The 24,965-nt window shown below is 42.6% G+C and overlaps 1 protein-coding gene across 1 annotated transcript; it reads right to left on the reverse strand.

Moving 5' to 3' along the window:
* Positions 1-260: 260 nt before the first annotated feature.
* Positions 261-15,181, reverse strand: gpr146 (G protein-coupled receptor 146). The gene is made up of 2 exons (XM_044018404.1): positions 14,769-15,181; positions 261-4,858 (listed from the first exon to the last, which is right to left on the reverse strand). The coding sequence occupies exon 2, from the start codon at positions 4,815-4,817 to the stop codon at positions 3,816-3,818; it is 1,002 nt and encodes a 333-aa protein (XP_043874339.1). The 5' UTR covers positions 4,818-4,858; positions 14,769-15,181; the 3' UTR covers positions 261-3,815.
* Between the last annotated feature and the right edge of the window lie 9,784 nt (positions 15,182-24,965).

A 24,965-nucleotide genomic window follows, 5' to 3' on the forward strand; every position in this document is an offset into this window, starting at 1 on the left:
TGTAAAATTATGACTTTATTCTTATCATGACTTTATTCTTGTAAAATTATGACTTTATTGTAAAATCATAAAATGATTACTTTTATCTCACAATATTGTGACTTTTTTAATGTTACAACTTTATTCTCATAATATTATGGCTTTATTCTCGAAAGATTACATTTATTACATTTTCTCTTGGCCCTAATACTCCTTTGTACTTTTTGAGGACAGAGACCCATTTTTTTAATGTCACATAATAAAGAGTGATCAAACATCCATGTTAGTTTATTGTTTAATCAGTCTTTGACTCAGATGACAGTTGATTTCTTACAGAATCATAGTACATCTCTCATAATATAACGCTGTAGGTCTTTCTTTGCTTTTCTTTTTTGTAAAGAAAGAGCACGGTGTCTTCCTGTAAATCTCTGACACACAATATATACACATCACATATACACAGGCACTAAAGCATCACATCTGAAAGTGGACTCATCTTAACTTCTGAGGTTTTTTTTCCATTCAAACGTCTGAAATGCGAGCGCGTACATTCGAAACCCTGTTTTTTTTTTTCACACTCAGCGTGTTTCAGTAAATTAACCCATCTCAGTGATTATCACTCAGATTTCTTCTTCTTCACTCTGAAATAACAAACCAGAGCGAGGCAGACAGGCAGGCAGACAGTGCACTCATCAGGGGTTGGGTCTTTCTTTGATCCCGCTTTCTTTTGCTGGTCGTGAATATCGTGCAGTCAGTCAATTTGTGGAGACTGCTAATTATTAGCTTCGGGGCTAAAGGTGTTTGTTTTAGCCCACATCTTAGTGAGATAGAAAAAAAACCAGCATTTAAAACCTGATTAGATGTTAGAAGTGACGCCGTCTTTACATTAACTGAAACGCTTTGCGTAATTGCATCCACATCAGCCGCGGGGCAGTGCTGCAGCAACGTGGTACTTAAAAATCACACTAATCTCCAAAAGTCGTCAAGATTGTCTGTCAGTTTCTACAACAGAGTCTCACCTGTTTTCGTGACATTGAGATCAATTTACCATTGATGTTATCTGAATTAAAACTACAGTGAAAACATGATCAAATAATTAAAAATTGATTTGGTTTTAGTTAATAAAAAATGGACCGGTACAGGCTTGGACTCTAATCATTTGACCGTCTGTGTCGCTGTTTTTGACTTCCAATCGGACAGGAATAGTAAGCAGTGGGACTTTGAACTTCAAATAATGATTAACTGTGTCACAATCCCTATTTTCTGTCTTCTTTAAAAAAAATAGCACACATTGTAGCTTGTCATGTAAACATACAGCTTAAGTGGAAAATAAACTTCCTACCGACTCGTTGTGCATAATGACGATGGGGCTGCGTGGGAGGAAGTAAATTGATGGACACCGTTTCAAATCCACTTTGTGCTTCTTTACTCAACGAGTATTTGTCACTTTCTGGCCATAAATAGTTTTAAACGCACAATACGTGAGATACAAACACATATGACAGGCATGAAATCATTGTCCAATCTTTTAAATGTTTCAGTCAAAGTGTTTTTTTTATTACAATTATTATGATTTAACGTTTAACGTGAGTGGAAATAAAAGCCGTGTGTCCACCTTCAGATTAATGCCCCACATCGCTGCAGTATCTGTTCACAGGATGCATCATGAACTGGCAACACACTAACAAAACAAACAAACAAACAAACAAAAAGAAACTGATTCCATGGTGCAAGTACAACATTTCTCTGTTTGTTTTTAATCACTTGGGTTCGTCAAAATCGTTGTGCCGAAGATGTGCGGGATCATGCATGTCATTGGCACGTTCTGCAGGTGTTTGGCAGGTGAATGTTTGTTGATGACTGCTGCTGCTGGAGCTGCAGCGTGGTCAGGCTACATATTTCCACTGAACAAAAACCCTCCCCAGCCACTTGTGAGTGTGCATGCAATTTCGGGGAATGCACATTCCACCTGCTCGGGTGTCTTCCCCATGACCCCGCGTGGACTTTACTGACCCCCATGTGAGTAAGGCTCTGCGTGTGCGACAGATGAGAGCACAGAACCGCTTGTTGACTATAACAAATGTGATGTGATGTGATTTCAGCGGAGATCACCAGAGGTATACTTGTTATGTCTGAACCCTGAATATAAGCTTAGTTCTGTATGACTTTAACGTTTCTCGTGGAGCTTGGAATACAGTTTTCTATTAACATGAAATGAGAACAACTCTTCACACTAGCCACCAACTTACAGCGACAGGCGAGCACTGGCAACGGTAAAGAAAATAGCTTTAAGAAGTTAAGAAGCCTCAACATCTGAGGGAGACTTTGTACTTCACCTTTGAAATGTCAAGAATACATTTTTACTTTCACTGCATTTGTCTAAAAGGGGGGTAAAATCCGGCTCCCGTCTTTTTTATTCAAGTGATCAAGGCCTCTAGCTTCAGGGGGAGAAAATGGTGCCGTTAGCTGCGAGCGCTAAGTGCAAATGTTGACACACAAAGGAAGTTCATTAGCGACGCTAAATTGCTGATACACAGTTTTCTCCTTGAGAACACAAAATAACTTGGCGTCGCTTGATAATTAAAGTTAATAGCTTACTGGTTCTGGCTGTGTGATTGTGGGGGGGAAAAGCATTATGCTGAAAGGAAACGATACAGAGATTCCAAAATACACGGCCCAGCCCAGAAAAAGTCACACACTCCACTTTCTGTTAGCACTGTGTTAAGTCTTCCTCAGCATAATCCCAAAAACTCTCAGTGGGGTTAAGGTCTGGACTATGAGGTGACCAATCCATAGCCAGGGATTTTCTACACTTGGGTGAAACCACTAAACAGGGGTGTCAACTCAAATGACCTGGGAGCTACTGAGCATCTAGTCTGGACACTAGTCTTTATGATGCAACATTACTACATCTTTTACAAGAAATGTAGAAATAACTTATGACATGAAATCAATTGGAGGGGCCACATTTGGCCCATGGGCCATGAGTTTGAGACCTCTGCGCAAAGACAAGGCGACTAACACAATTCAGACGATCCAATTATTGAAAGAAGCTTGCTGCCCTCAAGTGTTACAAGGTAAGGATTGCTACAAACATTTATGCTAACAGCTAGCTACCAAAATGGGCAGATGAAGAAGAAATGAGATTGTTTTGACCAGTGGGGTTCATGGTTCAAAGAATTATGACTCATGCTCCGTGAACCTTTGTTTCACAATTTGAGCCTGGAATATCTTCAAATATGCTCAAAAAACCCTGGTCATTCTGTAATTTTTAGAAAGTCAGCTGACCTCATAACGCTGCTGAACCAAGATCTGAGATAAAAAAAAACTGCTAATATTGTCAGAAGTAATCAGAATATTACAGTATGTGACTTTTTCTTTGGCTGGGCCATGTAAATCTGATAGCATATTGAGACTTTACAGTAAAAATGCAGGCAGTTGTGCATGAGCACGACAACAGTGTAACACAATACAACACCCAAGCACAGGCTTAGTGATTGGGGGAGTCCTTGTTGTTGTTGGTTTGCCTGATTGTGTCAAATTTACTGCTCTGAAACTAGAAGCCCACAGATAAAGAACTTCACTGTGTGACAAAAAAAACAACAGCACTTAGTGGTTTTTGTGTGTCTCACTGCAGAACAGGATAAATCTGATCAAGTCCTGGAAAGTGACAGGAAATTCCACAGTTAGCTACGTCGCTCTTAACACAGTCCAGAGCAGCAATGGAGTCCAGGGGGTGGGGGGGGATAAGTGCCGGCTAGGCCATGAAAGATACAGGGGATTGGGGAGGTTACTGATCTTCAAGGATTTGGGGGCGGGGGGGTGCAGGGGTGATCTCACGTCACCACTTGCTGCACTGTAGAGCGTTCATGAGGGCAAGACTGGCCTCCGCAGTGCAGCCGCCGGAGCAGCCGCTGGAGCTTGTTGGAGAAGTTCTTGTTCATCTGCCTGTACATGAGAGGCATCGCAAAACTGCTGGAGAACGCCAGCAGCTTCGACACACATCCCAAGAAATAATAAGTATTTAAGTATTGTGGGTTGCTATGGTGCCCTGGCGCTCCGGCTACAGTATGTACCAACAGAGTCATATAGTATGGAGTCCAGAGGACAAACTGTACACAGACTGAGGCCAACAGCAGCCTGTGGATAGAAGGGTCCAAACGAGCAGAGTCCTGGTCCAGAGGCGTGGACTCCTTCCTGATGCGCAAAATCAGCACAAAGGCGTAAAGGACGGCCACAGCCGGAACCACGTAGCCGATGAACATCATGATGGCGTCCGCCGCCTCCTTGTTCTGCATTTTGGAGCACTCGACCATCTTGGTGGAGATGTGGTTGCACACGTAAAAGAGCAGCGAGGAGAAGCTGGTGAGCACCGCGCCGCCCCAGATGAACCCGCACACGTGTTTGGTGTTGTACACGCTGGACATGTACGTGCGAGGCAGCGCCCGCTCGATGTAGTAGTCCAGACTGAGCAGCGTGGTGGAATACATAATGACCAGAGAGGAGATGTTGAAGAGGATGAGCAGGGTGATGTAGACCTCGTTGTTGTACTCCCACGCATACCAGTAGGTGAAGGTGGAGCTCAGCAGCTCCACGGGAGCCACCACGTTGAGCACGAGGCCCGCGATGGCCATGTTTACGAAATAAACGTCCGGCATGGTCATGGACACCTTGTTGGAGAGGTTGACCACGACCAGCAGCACATTGTAGCACAGCCCCAGTGGGAAGCACACCAGGAGGTAGATGAGGGAGGAGACTGAGAGGATGAGGCTGAAGTCCTGGCAGAGGCGGATGTCCACACTGGTGTCCGTCTCATTGTAAACCATGCAGATCCACATCGCTGGCCTCTGACACTGGTCAAGTACGCTCAACAGGTCAGCTGCAGCAGAGGAGAGGAGAGTTAGTAACGACACTTGAGAAGAACACTTCAATTTAATTGTTCCCAAACTGGGGTGTGGAGTTATAACAAGGGGTGGCACTGAGGCCAGATTGGACGATTTTTGAAATTCCCTTTCAAGGATATGATTTTGGACATATTTTGTCTGTCATCTGTGAGCAGTACAAACTCTGGCTTGAATTGACACTGTGGGCGCAGTGGACGGCGTTGTTTTTGCTAATGAATGTTCTGCATCCTGAAGAACTCTACTCTATAAATAATGAATAATTATCTAAATTAATGCAAAGAAATGCTGTGAGGGTTCCGACAATAATTAATCAATTTCTCCCCAATGACTAAGCTAATCCCCAACTGTTTTGACAATTAATTCATTATGTTTATGGGCATTTTAAGTGTAAAAGTTTCAAGTTTCTTAAAATGTGAATATTTTCTGGCTTCTTTGCTCCTGAATATGTTTGGTTTGGTGACATTTAGAGACTGTGACAGAGCAGATTTATTTATTCATTCCTTTCATGAAACTGCACAATAATACAATTGATTGGAAAGGAGCAGATTGAAGAATACAATTCTTATTATTTGACTGTCCCTTACACGGACACTAGGAATCTTAGATGATCTATCATTTCCAGTAACCTAAACCATCAACTACACCCTTGACGACAGCATAAATACAACTAAAATAAAAAAATTGAAATTTTTTCTGAAGATTTCTGATAAAAAAAATGTTCAATTCATTAAGAAAATAACCCATACTTGTTAGAAAGCAATAATAATTTGTCATTCCGAATCTTAGTTGCTGTCACTTTTAAGTGCAGAACATCAAACTATTTACATTACATATATTATGTCACATGTTCCTGAAATTTGCCTTGGACATCAAATCAAATGAGAAACGGTGCAATAAAGAAACAACAAAAATCAAACATTTCCAAGTTTCATTTCTGAAAACTCATCTTTACATTTGTGTGTGTGTGTGTGTGTGTGTGTGAGGCCTCAACACAACAACACGTCAGCTGTGGCACAGTCCTATTATTGTCCTGGGTAACACTGTTAATTTCACTTCACTGCATCTGGCTGGCTGAACGCCTCACAATGACGCCACCACAATGTTTCAATTGCCAGCTCGGGCCTCAAAAACCCACCGTTTCTCCTTCTTTGAGAGCCACAGTGGCCCCAGCAAGCGGGGGCCCTTGTTCCCTGCCTGTCTGCCCCTGTCACACACAATCATGTTGCTGCCTGTGCAGATCTGCCCTCGTACTCTGCACATGGTCAAGTAGCAGCATTGAGAAAAAGCTGAGTAAAAAGCCTTTGCACCTCCAGTCCGTTCAGGTTACTGCCAGGTTGAAGGAGAGGGGGCGGGGACATGATGATGGATAGATTTATAAAGAGTGAAATGTGACGCAGGCTACGGTGAAGGGTCAGCGAGGATTGGGAGACGGGGGTTGGAGTTCAGGGCAAGGTCAAAGGAAAATGACCATGCACATGTCAGGAGCCTTTGTGTCCCAAGACTGCTGAGGCTGCAGGTTTCAAATTAGTTATGTAATACTCCCTACGCATAATTAAGTGCAGTCATTTTAAAGCTGTGGTGCTTAACCTCAGGGGATTTTTGTTTTTTTTTGTTGATGTCATCATTGATGCCTCCGTTTGGTGTTCTTGAACAGATATGATGATTATTTGTCCTTTTTTGGTATTTGAACATACTAATGTAATAATATGACAATGACAAAAGATATAATAGTATGAGAGGGAAAAGTTGTTTTTTTTAGCTATATATCGTTTGCATTTCTTATCCAAACAGCATCAAAGTCGGCACTGCACACACCGGTGTCCTCAGTAAGTCACCTGTCATGTTTGAAGCCTGTCAAGTGCACCTTCAAACAGTTATGTGATGCACAGACAGACAAACAGAGGTTCCTTTTGTAGATCAAATCTGTGTCCTTCATCTGAAAACAAGCTCTGTCAAGCAATAAGGTGCGTTACATATGTAGCGGGAATTTCCAAGGTCATGCGGCGTTCATGTGTAAGGAAGTGGATTTCCAACCCCTGCATGGGTTTCCAGGATGGCTGCCGCCACACAAACACTGCTATATTTAACATTAATTGCACTTCTCTTTCACAGTTCCTCACTCCTACACATAGAACTGTTTCAGTTTTAAACACTGACACGTTGCTGTGCTGTTTGTGTGCGCAAAACAACAGAATTGCACTATTATCGACAGGTATTGCTATAACAATAGCTAACAATGGCTAGACCCAGATACATTCGTCCATGTCTTTTTCCGACTTCTCGAGTTCCTGAACGCAGCAATACTGTCAGATCTGACTAATGGCGCGTTTGCTTTATACAGTTCTAGCACTACTCAACTCGACTTTACTGTTTGGTATCAGTCACATCGCGTTCCATAGTTCCTCCTCAACGTGGACGGGGTCGCCATAGCACGGCTGAGCACAGACTCTGTCTGACAGTCACTGAACGGGTTGTGTTTTGGCTCACGATCGCCCGCTTTCGACAGCTGCTGTCGCTAAATACAGCTGCTGTTTTAAGTCTTTTTGCCTGATCTACAGTTTGGCATTGTTCGGTTTGATTCTTGTGTCGCACGTCGCGCGAGAAGGTACCAAAAAAAAAAGGTACCAGGTACAATCACTAATAGAAAAGCAAAAAATAAACTAAACAGAGGCTGTATAATGGAAAAACGCCATAAGGGAGTGTTTGTGCGTATGCAAGGTTTTTTTAAGGAGTAGAATTTCGTTTGTGCATTTTTTGGTTGTATAATGACAATAAAGATGGTCACGTTTTTAGTCATATTCCAACCTGTTTGCAGCCGTCTTGCTTCACCGTCTGACTTGACAAAAAAAACAACACTCACTCTGTGCAGCGCCCAAATGTCACCAGGGGACATGAGATCTAAATGTGTAGCTGACAAACAGTCGGAATGCAATGTATATTTACTTAAGTATAAAAGTTATGCATGAAAATAAATCACTGAAATTGCTTTGGTCAGGAAAGTTCATGAAGGCCATGGAGCAGCAGTTTCCGAGTTTTACTCATATTTGTTTACTGCTGCATTTCACAAACTGAGTCAAAGCTGAGTTGAAACGAAGATGAATGAATGAATGGCTGGGGGAATTTCTGGAAATGCAAAATAAATGACCTAGATAGAACTACGTGTAGGACGTCAGTTTTGTTTTCGGGAGGATGAGTAATGATGCCAGTAAAGGGGAAACATTCCTCCCTGCGTTTACTTACATAACTCCACTACAGAGGGGCTGTTTTGGCCTTCAGCCGCAGACACACACACACACACACACACACACACACACACACACACACACACACACAGTCCCTCCTCTATACTACTCCAATTGGCTGCAGTGACTATAGTGGAGGCTGGAGAGCAGAGCTGGACTGGAACAGGATCAGGAGGAAGAAAAGTGTAGAGTTACTGTGTCGTTCCCAGAACAGAAGCACCGGTCAGCCCTGTCGTAAACAAGGCTCTCTAACAACAGCAGCTTTAGTGACTCATTGTTTTCTGATCGTTTCGCAGATTGGAAGTTTTCTCGGCCCCTTCACTCCCGCTACAACCTTTGATCACTTTAAAAAGAGAGAAGCTGGTGATTATTAAAGAGAGCACTCACCGCTTTGTGGTTGGCCCCTTTCATTATCACCTGCTGTAAGCAGACATCGCTGCCACCCTTTCATTATCACGTTGGCTCAGTCTGCAGCTTCCGACAGCTGAGGAGTTTCTCATAATTCTGCATGGAAATGAGGTGTATGTAAAAGGTGTTTTTGCTCTGCGGGTGTTTAATTACTATTCAAATGAAGTCTGAACAAAAAAGATATGAAATAATCAGACAGCGTCTGTATCATGTGGTGCAGACACTTGACGTTCTAGTTTCTGACTCTACACTTCCTGTTTCCTGAGCCTCTGTGGACAAGATAAACCTCGTATCTGATGTTTCAAGGCCTTGACTGGAGACGTTAAACACCACAGCTTTTCAAACACAATCTTCTACCGGGGGGTCAAGGTGTGCAATGGCATGAGATTCCGCTGGCATGACAAACTTAAATTATCAGGACATGACGGCATTGTCGAGATCACGGCTTCCAAATGTCACCTCCTTCCATCAATAACACAATCGCCTGACAGCTCACACCAGACCGGATGAAACTCGACTCTGGTTAGTAGGGGTCGGTCAAAATATCGATTTGGTGACACATCGTAATCCTTCCTCATGCAATGCAATACTCGATACACCAGAGCGAATATCGAGTTTTTTCTAGTTTCGCTCGCCAAGCGTCACTACTTCATGTCTCCTCATGGCGGCGCTGTTCAAATGAATGAGGGAAACTTGGGTGGAAGTTACTGGGCTGAAGAAGAGGGAGTTTACAGCGGGATAATGGTGGAGAAAGCTACGTTAAAGAGATGCCCCATCCACGTTCAATACAATGACTTTATGCACTTTGTTCTCCATGTTGTGAATAAACACAGAAATCCTGCACTTTTAACCTATCTCATGATGCGACAATAATAAAGCGCCTCTATTCGCACAAGAGTTGGTACGGACTCATTGACGATGGCCAGTTACCGGCTACGAGCTACGGGTAAGCCGAGTTGCATCGGCACGGTACCAGAGGTTCCCAAATACGGTTAGGAACCAGGAACTGGTGGAGGCAACACAAACATCTCAGTTGCGTAACCAATGCCGAGAAAATAAACATAGATTACGAGTCGACAGCTTGAAAAAAAATTAGCTACACAAGCCTGGCAGTCGCACGTTGGCAAGATGGAATTTAACAGTGGGACAGCAACCTACGACTTCCTACATTCACCATCTGGAACCTGATTTCACTCGTTAAACTAAGACAAACGAGTCCTAGCACAGTTGTCACCTCGCAATAGCAACACTTTTTCAAATCAGGTTTTTCATGTTCAATGTACAACCAGTGCTCTCTTTGCACCGTCTGCCTCAGATCACTCAGGGGGCAACGGCACTCTGTTGTTGTGAAAACCGCTGCACTGCACCGCTGCACATTTTGCCAGCAGCCTGTGATAATGAAATCTCTCGTTTTCCACTCAGCAGAGAGGAAAAACAGGAACTGAGGTGAAAGCAAACATCTCCTTCTCCTCACTTAGAGGCACCGCCACTCTGTATATCGCGAGCGACGTCAAAACGAGGAAATTCCACGTGGGAGGCTGTCGGAGCAACAGGTGAATGTGATGTTGAGTTGGTGAGAAGGTCTGAGATACCAGGAGGAAAACATGCTGTATTTGTCTCTGTAGATACAAGAATAATACAACAAGTCCAAAAAAACATACCATGAAGAGTCAGAAATGATAAACTGTAATTCAGCACAGCTCTGGTTGGTTCTTACGTGATCGGCAAACGAATCCCAATGCAAAGTTCGATTTACACGAGCCAACTTTCACATCCACATCCACTTTGTTTGCTTTGCAGCGCCGGAGATTACTCAGTTCTGCAAAATGGCTGCCAAAACGGCCTAAGTTTCCTCCAACACAAATATATTACAAAACTGATAATTACTTAAAAAAATATTGTAATGTAAAATGAGAATTTGTTATGGGCCTTTATAATTATGCATTTAAGTTGTCATTTTTAACCATTGTTGACATTTGGACTGTATTTTACCCTAGATTTCATAAAGATGAATTGGGAAGCCAAATGGCTCGCCTGCTGTACAGGTCATACAATCCACCTCCTCCGTGTTATGGTGCTTTTCCACTATACAGTACAGTTCCAGCAAGAATTGGCACGGCATGGCACTGCTCGACTCTACTCGGTTTGGTATCATTTTTCATTGCTATCGCACCTCCTCAGTGTGGGAACGGTTGCATGAAACTGCAGCGACGTCGTTTTATACGCAAACACAAACGAGTGACTTGTCAGGTCGTTGTTTTCGTCAAACTGAATCATTAGAATCAATTCATTAAAAAAAAGATTTGTTCACAGAATCGTTCAGTACTTGACCAGAGCACAGCCACTGGACTGAAATACCGGTGTGAAAGACTCTGGATCGAGACGACGGCGCCTCTCTTCTGTGTTTTAGTGGTAAGAAACACAGCTCATGGTGACGATATTTTCATGATGCAGATACAGCGATATTGCCATAAAATCATATTACAGTACAATACATTGTGGAGTTTCTGTCTCAATGAAGAATACAAAATATCGGCTTCACTGTAGTCAAATTCTTCTTTCGCCCTCAATCCTGTGAAAAGCAGGTAGTGACGCTAGTTTGCATATACTAATATTTACAATATTTAATGCATTAACATTTTGTCCCACCTCGTTTTCAGCGTTGGGTTTGTACAATGGAAGGAAATGCATCACCCATCTTTATTTATAGTCTGTGATGAATACAAGAAAGATCACCGGTTCCTGTATTTATTTGATCTTTCGTGCACCATTTTAAACACAAAGGGGAAAACAGGGCGGGCATAGAGGGAGGATAAACTAAAATAAAAAGGTGCAGTACTTAAAACTACACGGCTATGTAAATAAGGGCAGTCTGAGCTCTCTCACAACCACGTGAGAAAAAAGGCTGTGCCGAGTTCCTCCTGCCCGTGACTTTGACTGCAGGCCCGAGACTGTGGGTTAAACCCCGTCTGAACTTTTTGCACCAGTTCATGTCAGATGTAGTTAAGTTGTATATTCCCAGAGGGGGAGGCCCCGCTGCAGCATGCTTCAGCGGCCCCACCAAACACCATCTCGTAACAGTGACGCCCACATGCTTTGACGTCTCAGTGTTTTGAGGCCAGATCTCGCAGCCTGATGGGAGTAGTGTGACACACTGGGCCCACACCCCTCATATATCCTTACTGGAATTTACAGGCCCTTCTCAGAAAGCACTCGGAGTGATGTCACATGACTCTGCAGCCGCGCACAGTGCAAGCGGGAAAAAAAGCAAACACAATCACACGAGTCACAAGTGCGACGGTTAAGCGGCATTAAGAGGCGAGGTGGGAGCTTGACAAAGTGGCGTTTGTTCTGCGGAACATTCGGGCGATCCAAAGTCGACAACAAACACTTAGAACATTAGAGGCCAATAACTCTCAATCTTCCATGGTTTTAGTGAAGCTCTCAGCTGTCTGTTCCTGGAAAGCAAGGCATTAAAGCTGTGATTCCATCACGGTACGGCTCGGTTTGGTACAGTAGGGTATGGGTACCTACAGTACCTTCATTTGGCAGGCAGGGTGCGGGCTGCGCTTTGATGGCCATGTTGCGTGACGTCATCCCAGTGTGAAGACAACAAACGACAACATTGGACGTGACACAACGTAGGGCATCAAGCTTTGTTTGAGAATTGGCTGTGGGAGTTGAAGAAACACTGGTCGCCTGGGAGTGACGTTTTTCTGTCGCCCAAGAGTAAAATGGTACGGTCTTTGGTAGTAGTACCCAAGAATGGAGCGTTTGGTGCTGGTCATTTTGGTACCGTACTGTACCAAACTGTTCCACTCGGTGGAAACATGACTTAAATATCCAGTGCGTTAGAAATAGTGACATCTAATGGTGAGTCTGCAGACTGTAAAAAACACTTTCTCCCTTTGTAGTAACCCTTTGCAAATCAGAAAACTATGGCTTTAGCTTCAAACTTTCCCTTAAGTTCCTATAAAAGGCTTATTTTAAACCCAAACAACGTGTGGCTTAAAGCAGTAACACACTTACATACAACATGTCTGTCAGTAAACCCTTCCAAATATTACACACTGGAGCTTTAATTTAGAGCAATCACGAGGGGGATCTGGCTTCAGGTGTATGCTAATCCAAAAACAATTTTCAAATTAAAACACTTAAGCTCTCAGAGGTTATTAAAACACTTGCCACTGACTCTATTTCTGTGGAGTTTAGTGTAATGTTTTGCTTTTAACCAAATCACATCACGATCCCGAGAGGACTGAGACACAGGAACGGCATTTGTTTCTTGTGTGCAATAGCTTTTTTGTGTTTTGTGCCAAACTGTGTTTCTCAAAGTTACTCAATGTTAAATGAACACAAATATACAAAGATGTCATCATTTCCTTTTTGAAAACAAAACAGCTTTTCCCTCACGCGAAGTTCCCGTGTCATAAAAGTCACGCTCGGACTCGGCGGGCCTCCCATGCTTGAAGTGTCACGGGCATCAGTGCAGTCAGAGTTCAACGGTCAGCACAAAGAAGGCTTTACTGTCACTAAGCACACACACCCTTTGGTCACGTGGACGGAGCCAACAGCAAGTGCAAAGCCCCAGGCGAGGAGCTCTTTAACGGGGTCGAGCTGTCACACTGATCCCAGGAGCTTTCTGTTTTAACGCGGCGACGCAATCAGGTGGACGCGTGACCAGTCATATATACGTAGGATATCACCACCGTTACTGGGTTATTATACTGCTGCATATGCTTGACCTTGAAAAGTGCTGATGTGTCCACTTCTGGGTATGTGAAGAAGATAATGAGCCAAAGACAGGTGACGCCTGCCAGCGTGGTAAAACTTAATCGTTGGAAAATGAAAACGATGCATGAATCGGGTTTATTTACTTATTTACTTCCCTCATCTTCCTCTCCAAAGAGGCTGCATATGATTTACACTCTCTCCTGAATGTTAGGGCAGAGTATTGGCAAGAGTTTGGAAATATAATACATATTAAATAACAGTTATATTAATCACGATACAGGGTGATGATACAACATATTGTGTGTGTGTATTGCGAAATAGTCCAAAACAGTCTATTTTAACCAAAAATATCATAGAAAACATTTTAATGTTGCATGCAGATGTGGAAAGACAGGGATCAGGGCTGAGTGATCGGTGGGAAAGGCTGCAGTCTAATTCTTCCATTTGTGATTGTTCAATTATCTGTGCAAATTCAAGTCAACGTAACACACATGTTGGAAACAGCAACATCCTGAAGTTCTCATCCTTAGACTGCCGTGTCAAGTCATAGCGAAAAGTGAACCGGACACAAATCAGTTGCACCATCATTTTTCTGCCAATAGAAAGAAGCCTGGCCAAGAAAAAGAAGACGCTCTTCCACTCTGATTTGGACGCAAATGTAAAATCTTTCATCATCAGTTGACATTTATCGCAATACTTGTTGATACCTGATATCCCCATATGACCATATCTCATGCCAGGATAGATAGATAGTTTATTTAATTGGGGAAACTCCAGACAGCTTGAAGATATGATGTTTTTTGATGCATTTTTATGCAGATATTTGATCTAAACGTCTTTTTAGTTATGAAAATGTGTTGCTGTTGAGTTGTCAAAGTGCATGAATGCAAAATACTGTCCTAATTTTGCTGTATATCAGTTGTAAACATGACATGTAGTTAAATAAACAAGCTCTCTGTGGACACTTCTTCAAGTAAAAAATAATTCTGCTTGTGTTTTTGAATCATAAAACCATATATTATGATACATTTTCTTACTTCACAGGTCTGTGATTGAGGTGATAGAACTTTTTTTTTTTCCTTTCTTTATTCAGCGCTAGAGGAAACTGATCCCGTGAGAAACGTCTTCAGGTGTCTTTCCCCAAAGCGTCATTAAAAAAAACAGTGGAGATCAGAACAACAAAGAGACACTTCTCTGCATCTACTATCATTATTGTCGTTATTGTAGTAATTGCAGACAGTGCAGGTCTCTCCGTCACTGTGAGCCTGAGCAGATAAATGCGTGGAAAGCTGTCATGGCTTTTTTTTTCTGGCACTATTGTTGGCACAAGTCTGGCACAGCCTCCGTCTGCGCGTAAAATCCACCTCTGCTCTGCGACCGAGGAGATGACGATTGAGTGCAAATGTTTGCGCTTTGCTTTGCAGGGAGAAATTACACTACAACTACTACTACTACTACTACTACTACTAATAGTACTAATAAAGAGAGTAAAAAAACTCACCAGAAACGTTTGGCTTTGGCTCGGTGACAAACCTACGGAGGCATCGGGTTCGGATGCAGCATTTCCACTGGCATTTCTCGGTCGTTTCATTTGACAAACAAACTCAGAACAAACAGAAGGTGAGGGAACTAGATTACGCTGCTGCTGCTGCTGCTGCTGCTTATGTTGCTGCTGCTTCCTCCTGCGCTCGCGTGTGGAGCCTCGACGCACAGAAATGATCCGTTTCAGCGCGTTCGCCGTAGCTTCGCTCCACATCTATCAACTTTACGGACTGAGGCTCGTTCTGAAAAAGGGGGCCGTCCGTCCGCAGACTTTACTACTGCTGAAGTGCTGCTGAGCCCCACACTGTGTACACACGTGACCCTCCCCCACTGTCTCCTCTCCTCTGCTCTCAGTCCTCTCTGACTGCTGCGCTCTGCGCTCTCTACTACGCACCGGACGCCAGGCCCCGAATGGCCGCTTCTCGGCTCTGATTGGACGAAGGGCGGGGAGGTGGGGACAGAGGGGACCCCCCCGCCCCCAACATACACATAAACACACACACACACATTCTTGTCCACCATCCTTAGTTAGGACACTAATAGACAATGAATTATTCAAAGTTTAACTGTCACAACCTCAAACAAGTCTAAACTTAATGCTAATGTGAATCCTAAAACCAAGTCTAACTCCTCAAAATACTTTTAGTTGTACATGGCAACATATGTGAACATGTAAAAAACAAAACAAAATCTTTGTATTTTTGATATTTGATATACACCTTTAGCACACTTGTACATCCCAGTTTCATTGTCTCAAGTATTGATTTTGTATTTCTATTTTTATATGTGATTGCAGTACTTGTCTGTTTCCGTCCCTGCTGCTGTAACACGTGACTTTTACCCATCGTGGGATCAATCATGCAAATCTAATCTAATACAATTTAATCTCAATGTCCTCACGACACACACACACACACACACACATACAATTATACACCCATCTCAGACTCACAGCCATGTTATTTTAGCCCCAAACCTAGGCCTACAGTAAACACACTGATTCATAGTCCGATTACTCCTGCGTGTACATGCTTAGTCAGACTGGAGTCGGACTTGGCGTTCTGTGCGTGCACCAAAATTTCCTCCTCAATCTTTGACTCGAAAGTAGAATGTCGTTCGCTGTTTGTTTTTCTGTGACGTAAAGGTCAACAGGAAACTGATTCCATACACACAAGCTTACAGAGAGATACAGCGCCACCTACAGAGGCGGAGTCAGACGTACACAAATAAATCGGATTTCACCCCCGCATGTATACTCGGACTCAGCATGTTGTCCTATACGATAAATTATATTTTTCCTCCTTTGTCGCCCTGGCTTGGTTCATTCTGTCTGTGTCTGTTATTGTATAAATCAAATAAAGCTTTATTTTATATTAAAAAAAAAGGTCGTATGCAGCCAGCACACATGCTTTATGCACATGCTGAACGTCTCCTCCTCCGTTTTTGGTGTATTTCTGTGCCACGTACAAACCTGCTCCACACATGCTATATTTCTACTTTTTAAATCCAACTTTTACAATGAACGACACAATAACTACTGCCATGTTTTTCCCCCTTTTACAGCACCATAGAAACAGCAATAAAGTCTTGCGTTAGAGTGCAGTATCTTGTGACTGATTTAGTATGAATGATTTGCTCTCCACCGTATGCATTTATTACACTTTATTACTCATACTGGGGGCCCCCGGGTTGTATTTCATCGTCTCACCGGTACCTGAAACAACAACAACTCCAGCAAAGCAAAAACGTCTGCTGATCATAACCGAACCAGAGACCTTTCCCGAAACCACAGAGGGCAGCGCTGAAAAAAGAACGAGGGAGGCAAAATATTTACTCAGCGTCTAAGTTTGCACCTGTTGGCTAACTTTAGGATGAACACATTGGATTGTGACAGGGAAAACATGATGCAATGTATGTTATATTTCTGCTTTTGAAATGCATGAAAACCATAGAACTAATTTTACTTACATCAGCCCTGTAAGTAGGTTCCAATACTATTTATTTAGTTGACTGAGAGACCCCTAGTGGTAGAAAGGACTTTTGCAAATAATGTACTGAGAGAAAACTAGATTTCTGCTCCTCCTCTAGACGTATATGACAACTTGCCGAGTGCGAGTATACATGCGGGGTAGAAAACCTATTTATTGGCTGTGTACGTCTGACTCCGCCTCCATAGGTGGCGCTGTATCTCTCTATAAACGAGTGCGTATTTAATCAGTTTTCTGTTGACCTTTACGTCACAGAAAAACTGCAGTTTATACGTCATCTTCTTTTACTTCCAGGTCAAAGGCCATGTGCAGAACGCCAAGTCCGACTCCAGTCTGACTAAGAGTATACATGCAGGAGTAATCGGACTATGAATCACATTAACCGCATTATTGTCTTAGTCCGACTAAAATCTGACTTTTAACATAAACGCACTGACTGTCAGTCTAATGTTCCATGCATGCGTACTCAATCTCAAATTCACCAGGATTTGTCGCCCTCATTTGGGTTTCCTTGTATTGTTTGAGTGCTGACTTGTACATGTGTGGGTGCTGGTGGACTTCCTCCGACAAAAGTTTCCATGGTTACCGTCTTCGTCATTGTCACTTTTGTCCAAAACATAGTGGACTAGAAAGGAAGCCTGCGCGCTCAGCATGTATGGTCCATGTGGAATCAAACTGGAGGTGTGTGCTGAGAGGATCCGGGCGGTCTGAAGTGGAAATGAGCAGATTACAAAATCTGCATCACATGGACCCTAGCAAACCTCGGAAAGGAAAGACTACTGAAGTAACGGGGCAACTTCAGCAATAGCTACAAAGCAACCTAAAGAATTATAAAATAGTCTGAAAGAGAGTTGGACAATAAAACATGTGTTAAAATGGGTGGAGCCTTTCACAGATTGTCCTCGGTCATTTTGTGTGCGAAGTGCATTAAACTGTCCGTTCTCATCAGGCAGGACGATATATGGACCTGCATTTAATGAAGTGTAGGTAAGATTCAACAATCAATCCAGCCGACCACAACTTTAAGACTTTACTACTATCCCATTACTACTCCCCAGGACGAGAAACATCTGGAGCAGAGCGCAGGAGCTGATGCACAAGTCTCTGCCGCGCTGGAGGGCAAATCTGTGTTTGAGTTCGACTCTGACACAGTTGGCACAGATGTTCCTCTTCACTGTGGTCCCACCTGCAAAAGCCCAAGTCTTTCTGACACATGTGAGGAGCAGCGATTCACAAAAGCAACACTAGTGTTTTGAATCACTCCTAATTTGCTTGATTTGAGATACGGGAGACCGACAGTTCCCAGGTGTGGTAGCAGATTGCAGCCATGCGTGCCAAACACGCAGCTATCTGTTCTTGTCGTCACTTGCTGTGTTTGTGCGTAGTCCAAGTTTCTCGGAACAGACGTCGGTTGGAAGACACGAGACAAAACACTACCCAGGGAAATCAGCAGGTTCAAATGGAAGACAGATACATAATCATGAGGCTTTTGCATCCATCCATTATCTTTGTTGCTGATCTTTTGCTTTGTGGGAGCTGGAATCAATTCCACAAAGAGCTGACACGGTTACAACCCTCTTTTTGTTTTTTACAAAGTGTTGTCATTAATACTGTGTTTTATTAGAATGACGGAATACCTTTGTGTTGCTCTAATACTTTGGCTGGTGTTTGTGAAAAAGATGAAGGACTATGATGAACAGTAAATTCTTTATTATTCTTTATCATCCTATCATAATCCTGACAGGGATGAGTGTGTGATTTAAAGGATCACATGTGCCTTGTTTGAATAGAAGAAACTACTCTGATATGAGATAATGAGCCACGTTATATAACGAATGCAAAAACTTATTTTAATCATGTTGTTTCTTGCTTTGATGGTCATTCATTATTCAAGTGGAAAGCCTGAAATTATACAGCAATTTAACAACACAGCTGGGGTCCACTTTATTAGGGACACCTTAGTTAGTGGTCTACTGCTGCTTTAGATCTACTACAAGGTTTGACATGTTGCGATAGAGATGGTCTTGGTTGTGAACTGATAACTTGCTGTTGAACCAGTCTGGTCATTGTCCTTTGACCTCTGGCATCAACAAGGCCACTCTCTCTAGAGAATGATTGTGCCGGAACATCTCATTAGATCAGCAGTTTCTGAAAAACCAGTCAGTCTGGTTACCAACAACCATGATGTTGAGTTTAACAGGTGTACCCAATAAAGTGGCTGACATGGTTTCATTCTTACACTGTACAATATAGCGCAGACCTTTTAGAAGGTGGTGATGAGCAGCAGCAGCGCAGTTAGCCGGTAAATGTCATGTTCATTTATTTCAGGCATGGCACTTTGTCACTGGAAACCTATAAAAGCCTATTTGATCCTTGCTAAGCTTTATCCGGATATAAGCATGACACATGCAGTGCGGTAACATCAGGTCTTAATCTGCGCTTCGCTGTGTACACATCCGTCTCTTAATTTCCTGCCCTGCACCTGGGGTGAAGGCAGGATACGGCAACAAAGTCCTGCGAGTGAAACCTTGAAGATCCAGCCCCGGGGGCAAATATTTCATTAAATGCATGAGAGTCGTCTCTGTGCAGCCTCAGCCCTCAGACTAATGCAAAAAGTTCCTTGGCCTGCAATTAAAGTGAAAAAAGATGAGCATTGGAATGCACACTGTCACAACAAAAGCCATGGTTTATTGGGTGCACTCATGCAGGGGTGTTTCAAGGGATTGCAAAAAAGGGACCAGGGGGGCGGGTGGCTGCATTAAACTGAACCAAACCCCCTTCAACCCTGGCATAACAAATTCATTTAATGCAACAGAATTTCACTTCACTTTGAAAACTCCCTGAAGCATAAATGAGCTTCATGATTCATACAATGTCGGTGTGAAATTAAAAAAAGCTTGTGGCAGCATGCTCATGGCATGAGGCCTCCCAAAGGGGCGTTTCCACCCCATAGTGTCATCTCCTGTAAACAGATGATTATTGATTTGAAGGGAGTTTGCACCAAATTTGAGTAGCTATGGATTAAAGCAGTCAGCTGCTCTTGGGTTGCCTGTTGCATAGTCTCTTTATAAAAAAATGACTTAGTCTGTTGTGAGCTACTATCGTGTTTGTGAAGGTTTTTGGTTCAAGTCCCAGCTCTTCTTTTCTACATTTCAACGGGTCAAAAAGGGGTGTACCACAAGGTTCCGCTCTTGGGCCACTACTTTTTTCTATTTTTGTAGAGGTGTGTTCAATGGTCAAGACATTGACAACTCTGCTGTCTGTGCACATAGATGCACTGTATGAATGTGTGAGTGAATGTGTGAATGGCAAAACTGTAGTTGTGTACTTTGGTAGAGTACTTTACGATTCTTCTCGAAGCCAACCAGGAATTACGAATATACAGAATAGCCACAAGGGGGCCACTCCATTTGTTGCAAAAATAATATATAAATGGAAATTTATAGAAAATCAGTCAAATTGTGAATGTTGAGGCTTTACCAGAGGAGTTCTGTTTTCTGTGGTTGAGGTTGACTGGTCACCACTTGGTTTCAAACACCTTTCCAGAGAGTATGTAGGAGAACTGAAGTACATATGTTGTAGTAAAACAATCCAGTTTAAGAATATACTGTGATGCTCAGAGGTTTAATTAACCCTAAGGGAAATTGGTATTGAAATTATTTCTTGTTTCAATCTAAAAAACATAGTTGTGCAATAAGTCTGTGGTCACATTTTCTAAAAAACATAAAAAATCTTAAAAACACAAATATTATGACAAAGAACAATATTCTTTGTCATGTCTGTCAACCCAACATGGCGGATTAGTGTGACGGTAACATAAAGTCATTTATATTGCATGTGCTTCACCTACACTTAACTTTTTGAATTTGGTGAAAGCACATCTTAACGTGCACGTGCGGACGCTAATAAGCTCAGAAAGCGTTGAATGTTCCAGTGTGACGGGTTTACTCTGCACACAATAAGAGGTTTAGAGTGCGGACTATGCTCAGCGCTCCGCGGTACGTGCTGTAGGTGCAGCATTTTCTCAAGTTTGACGACACGGCAGCTTCAGTGTGAGACAAAAATCTAAAAAAATCACCACAGAGCGAATGAAAAAGTCCCCATGAAATGAAACACTTCTTATTCCTTGTGTTTTTATCTCTTCTTCTCAGTAGCACACACAGACTTGATCCTGCGAGACAGAGATTAAAAAATGTCTCTGTGATTGCTTGTTGACAGTTTTCCTTTTAAGATAAGAGGTTTTAACCCTCCCCTATAGTGCACACTCTAACGCTTGCTTGCATGCTTGGCTCTGCTCCTATCATATCTGCAGGTTTACATCGGTCAGAAAAGCACAGGGAGTTACAGTCTTTGACCCCAGGATTTATTCTGATAGTTGGTACCAAAGGTTGATATTGAACTAGGGAAAAAGCTATAACCTATATGTACTGCTGGGTTAGGACACTTTTCACCTCAATGTTTTCTTTCCTGGCTGAATAAAAACAAAATAAAAATAACACAACTTCCATTTAATCCTGGACTGCATGTTTAAACGGGGAACAAATATTTATCGAGGCTGGTTATGTCAGTGGCCAGGATGTGGTCAGTTGCTGAGAGAGTGAGCGTTTGTGTTGGAGGACCGCGGGGTCTGAGTGAGTTCTAAATCACAGTTTATCCCCAATCAGGCTCTGAAATCTGCTCCTATTCTTGGAAGCCACTGCAAAGCTCCTCTCTGCATTTAAGGACGTTAGGGTGCATGACGACATATGGGTTGTTTACAAATGAAAGTCAGTGCGTGGCCTTAGACGCTCCCCCCGGATGCATATCAGCTGTCTGCACAGTCACTTCGGCACCAGATGGTCACAGACACGTAATGTCTATAATGCTAATGTCTGTGGACGCGAGTAAACTGACCGTGACAGTTTTTACCCCACAGGAAGTTTGGACCTTCAACACCTCAGTGATTTTTAAAAAAAGAAATGCAGTTTTTAGTGGAGAATAAGACACAAAGAAGGCGTTTAAATAGTGCAGTGGAGTGAATGCTGTGCACACGCCTTCAGGCTCAGAGGCCTGGGAGTGCACATTAAGCTCATTAAGTGTGTGGTGGAGATTATAGTGTGTTGACCAGACTCCAGCGTCCAGTCAGTGGCTGAGCCATCTTCTCATTTTCAGCAAGAGGAAGTGGAGGGAGGAGGAGGAGGAGGCGGAGGAGGAGGAGGAAGAGAATGTTTAACTGATGGCAAAGTCACACAGTCACGATTTGTGCTAACACGATCATCCAAAAAAAAAAAGGTTTATATAACGTACACAAGAGAACAAAAGCTTGTTTTTGTTTTGCCGTCACGTGTGACTCGGCACCACACTGAGGTCTGTCATCCTGTCAGACGCCTTTTCCTGCATGGGTAAAAAAAAAAAGGCTTCCCCTGTGGCGAGATGTGTTTGTGTCACCAGGGAGACACAATGTGGAGACGACGCGAGCATGTACGTGCTGCTGGTTTTAGAATCTCTGCCGTCAGAGCCACGACAATCTGGATTCTTCATGTCTCATGTTAGGGTTCATTCATCATTGGTCACATATGTAATGTAAGCTGGGAAAAAGAAAAAGAAAAATCGTGTCATTTCTACATCATGGAGCACTGGCAGGTTAATGTTCATCTGCCATGCTGCACTGGTGATGAGTGGCGCCCCCTGAAGGTTAACAGGTGGCCGGTGGGCGGGCGCGATGAAGCGGCCACGGCCTCGGTGTTCATCATTTTGAGGAACTGAGAGAAATGGGAGGAGAAACACTGCTAGTTAGAGTTAGAAGGCTTGAAACAGAGGCACCAACTCTTCCTACTTGTCATGACCCAGTATGTAAGGAGAAAGGGAAGCAACATAATAACACAGCATTAAACTAAAATATTACTAAAAGTGGACCCTTTTAGTTGATTACATGCACAGTTTAATCAAGCTAAGGCCATAGTCCGACTAAGATAGGCATTTGGAGCATACATGCATCCATTTATTGGCCATGTACTGCAGTTTATAGGTCATCTCTTTCTACTTCTGGGTCAAAGACCATGGAGTAAATTTAAGACTGCAGTCCGACTAAGCGTATACATGCAGGAGTTATTGGACTATGAATCACATTATCCAGGTAGTATGTTAGTCCGACTAAGACTAGCTCGATTTTAGTTGGGCTAACTTGTTTACATATTCTAAAAAACAAATTATTGTCTAAAATGGGACATTTAACATGCATATAAATGACAAAATCAACACGGCCTATATGAGAACACCAGCCTTCATCCAAACCTCTAAATCACAGTTTCTGAAATGACTGAAAAACCTGCGCTCAAGGTTTTTCCAAGTGCCACTCAACAGAAATCTAAATCACAGAGAGATTTATGAGGCTCTCCAACTCTGAGAGGCGCCCAGTCTGAGTGAAGTGAAGCCTTCTTGTAGTTTCCTCCTTCAGGGGGTTGGATCACTGGAGATTGGGTGCCACAACAATCCCATTCCTGTCCACACAAGGACTCCACCCACTGGGTTCTACTTTGCATCTGTGAAAGCACACAGCGTTAAGGCCTGGTGAGGATGCAGGCAGCAGACCGTAACACTCCTCCTCCTCCTCCTTCTGCACAGGTAAGATGTGCTGTCTTACCTGTGTAAGAGCAGTGTTACGGCCTGTTGCCTCAGGCGTTAAGCTGAGCTAACCAGGAATATTCTGACTGGCTGACTTTGATTCTTGCAGGAGGATCCTGAGCTTGTGTCGGCTCTGAAAGTAGTCACATTAAGTTAAAAAAAAATTTTTTCTTCCTACTGGCTACAACAAGTTGTTTTTTGCTACCTAATTCACAGGAAGACGTATTGTGCGTACATAAGGTTAGGTTAGGAGTTTTTGTTTTGTTTTGTTAAAAACTAGGGTTTTAAAAAAACCCAATAACTAACTGAAACTGAATTATGTGTTTATAAAACTCACTTAATCTAACTAAGATTGTAGAGAAAATGTGCTACACAATAGTGTTCATGTGAAGTGTATTTATTTTCTATAATATAAGGTGTTTTTATTTATTATTACTGTGGCAACCAAGAGTTTGCACCTGCAGCAGGGTCTGTGCCGTGCGATCACTAAGGGTTAAAATGCCATCTTTTTGTTGGGTTTTTATGCCATTTTATGATATTTATGATGCCCTTTTTGAATCTTGCACCTGGCAAATACTCCATATTACAAACAAAAGAAACTAGCAAACCCGCTCGTAAAACAAACTCATTTTAAAAACAAAACCTCTCAACTCACGATTACTTTTGTAATTGATTCTTTTCTCGATTAAACGAGCACTTGTTGCTCCATAAAATACCAAAAAGTGTTATTAATGCATAAATCAGGAGCAGAGCACCCTGCCACTGCAGATATGAAGGCACCGTGCAGCACATATACTGTAGCTGCACTGAGGTCTGCATAGCTGCGTAACATTCCTGGAGTGAGTGAGGAGGACAGGCCGTGTTTTGGTTGTGGGTGTGTTTTATAAAACAGGGGGGCAGGTCTGCGGGATAACTGAGAAAACACACACTCCCTCCATCCCTCCATCTGCTCTTAGTTCGTCCCTGGTGAAAAAAAAAAGAGCGCTGACCTCGGGTCAAACCTTGTAATATATACTTTTCAATAACATCCACCTCAGCTCGGAGCTTAAACAGTAGTTTTATGGCACGTTCCGTGGATTTTCTCTGTCTCTCGTGGGAAATTTTTTACTCACAGAATCCCGGAGTGTGAATGTGCTTCAGCTTTGACTGTAAACACACTGACCTTCATTAGGAACGTGAGCGATTTAGGCTCGGGAATCATCAGCTCTGTTTCCCAACTGATGGTTAAAAGTTCATTTTTGCTTTTTGATTTCACTGCTTCATGTTAACTCAACATCTCTCTGGTGTGTTTTTTGTAAAAAGTTTTTGTTTTAGTGACACCAAAAATTACATATATATATATATTGTTTATTTAGGACTTTTCGGTTGAAAACTATACAAAGTGATATAGCTACTGTAAAGCAGGGGACTCAAGCTCAAAATGACCTCTTTGATTGATTTGAAATTTATTATCTTGATAATCCATTATGATATTACAAATGAAACATATCCAGGATGATATTGCACACTAAGTAAACGTGTTTGTTTTGAGATATATTTCACAAAAAAAGAACATACTGTATTTG

This window comes from Solea senegalensis, unplaced genomic scaffold (assembly GCF_019176455.1).
Source record: "Solea senegalensis isolate Sse05_10M unplaced genomic scaffold, IFAPA_SoseM_1 scf7180000017154, whole genome shotgun sequence".
Taxonomy (NCBI): domain Eukaryota; kingdom Metazoa; phylum Chordata; class Actinopteri; order Pleuronectiformes; family Soleidae; genus Solea; species Solea senegalensis.

Coding starts and splice junctions, on each gene's coding strand:
- gpr146 (XM_044018404.1), bottom strand. CDS start 4,817: ATGTGGATCTGCATGGTTTACAATGAGACGGACACCAGTGTGGACATC.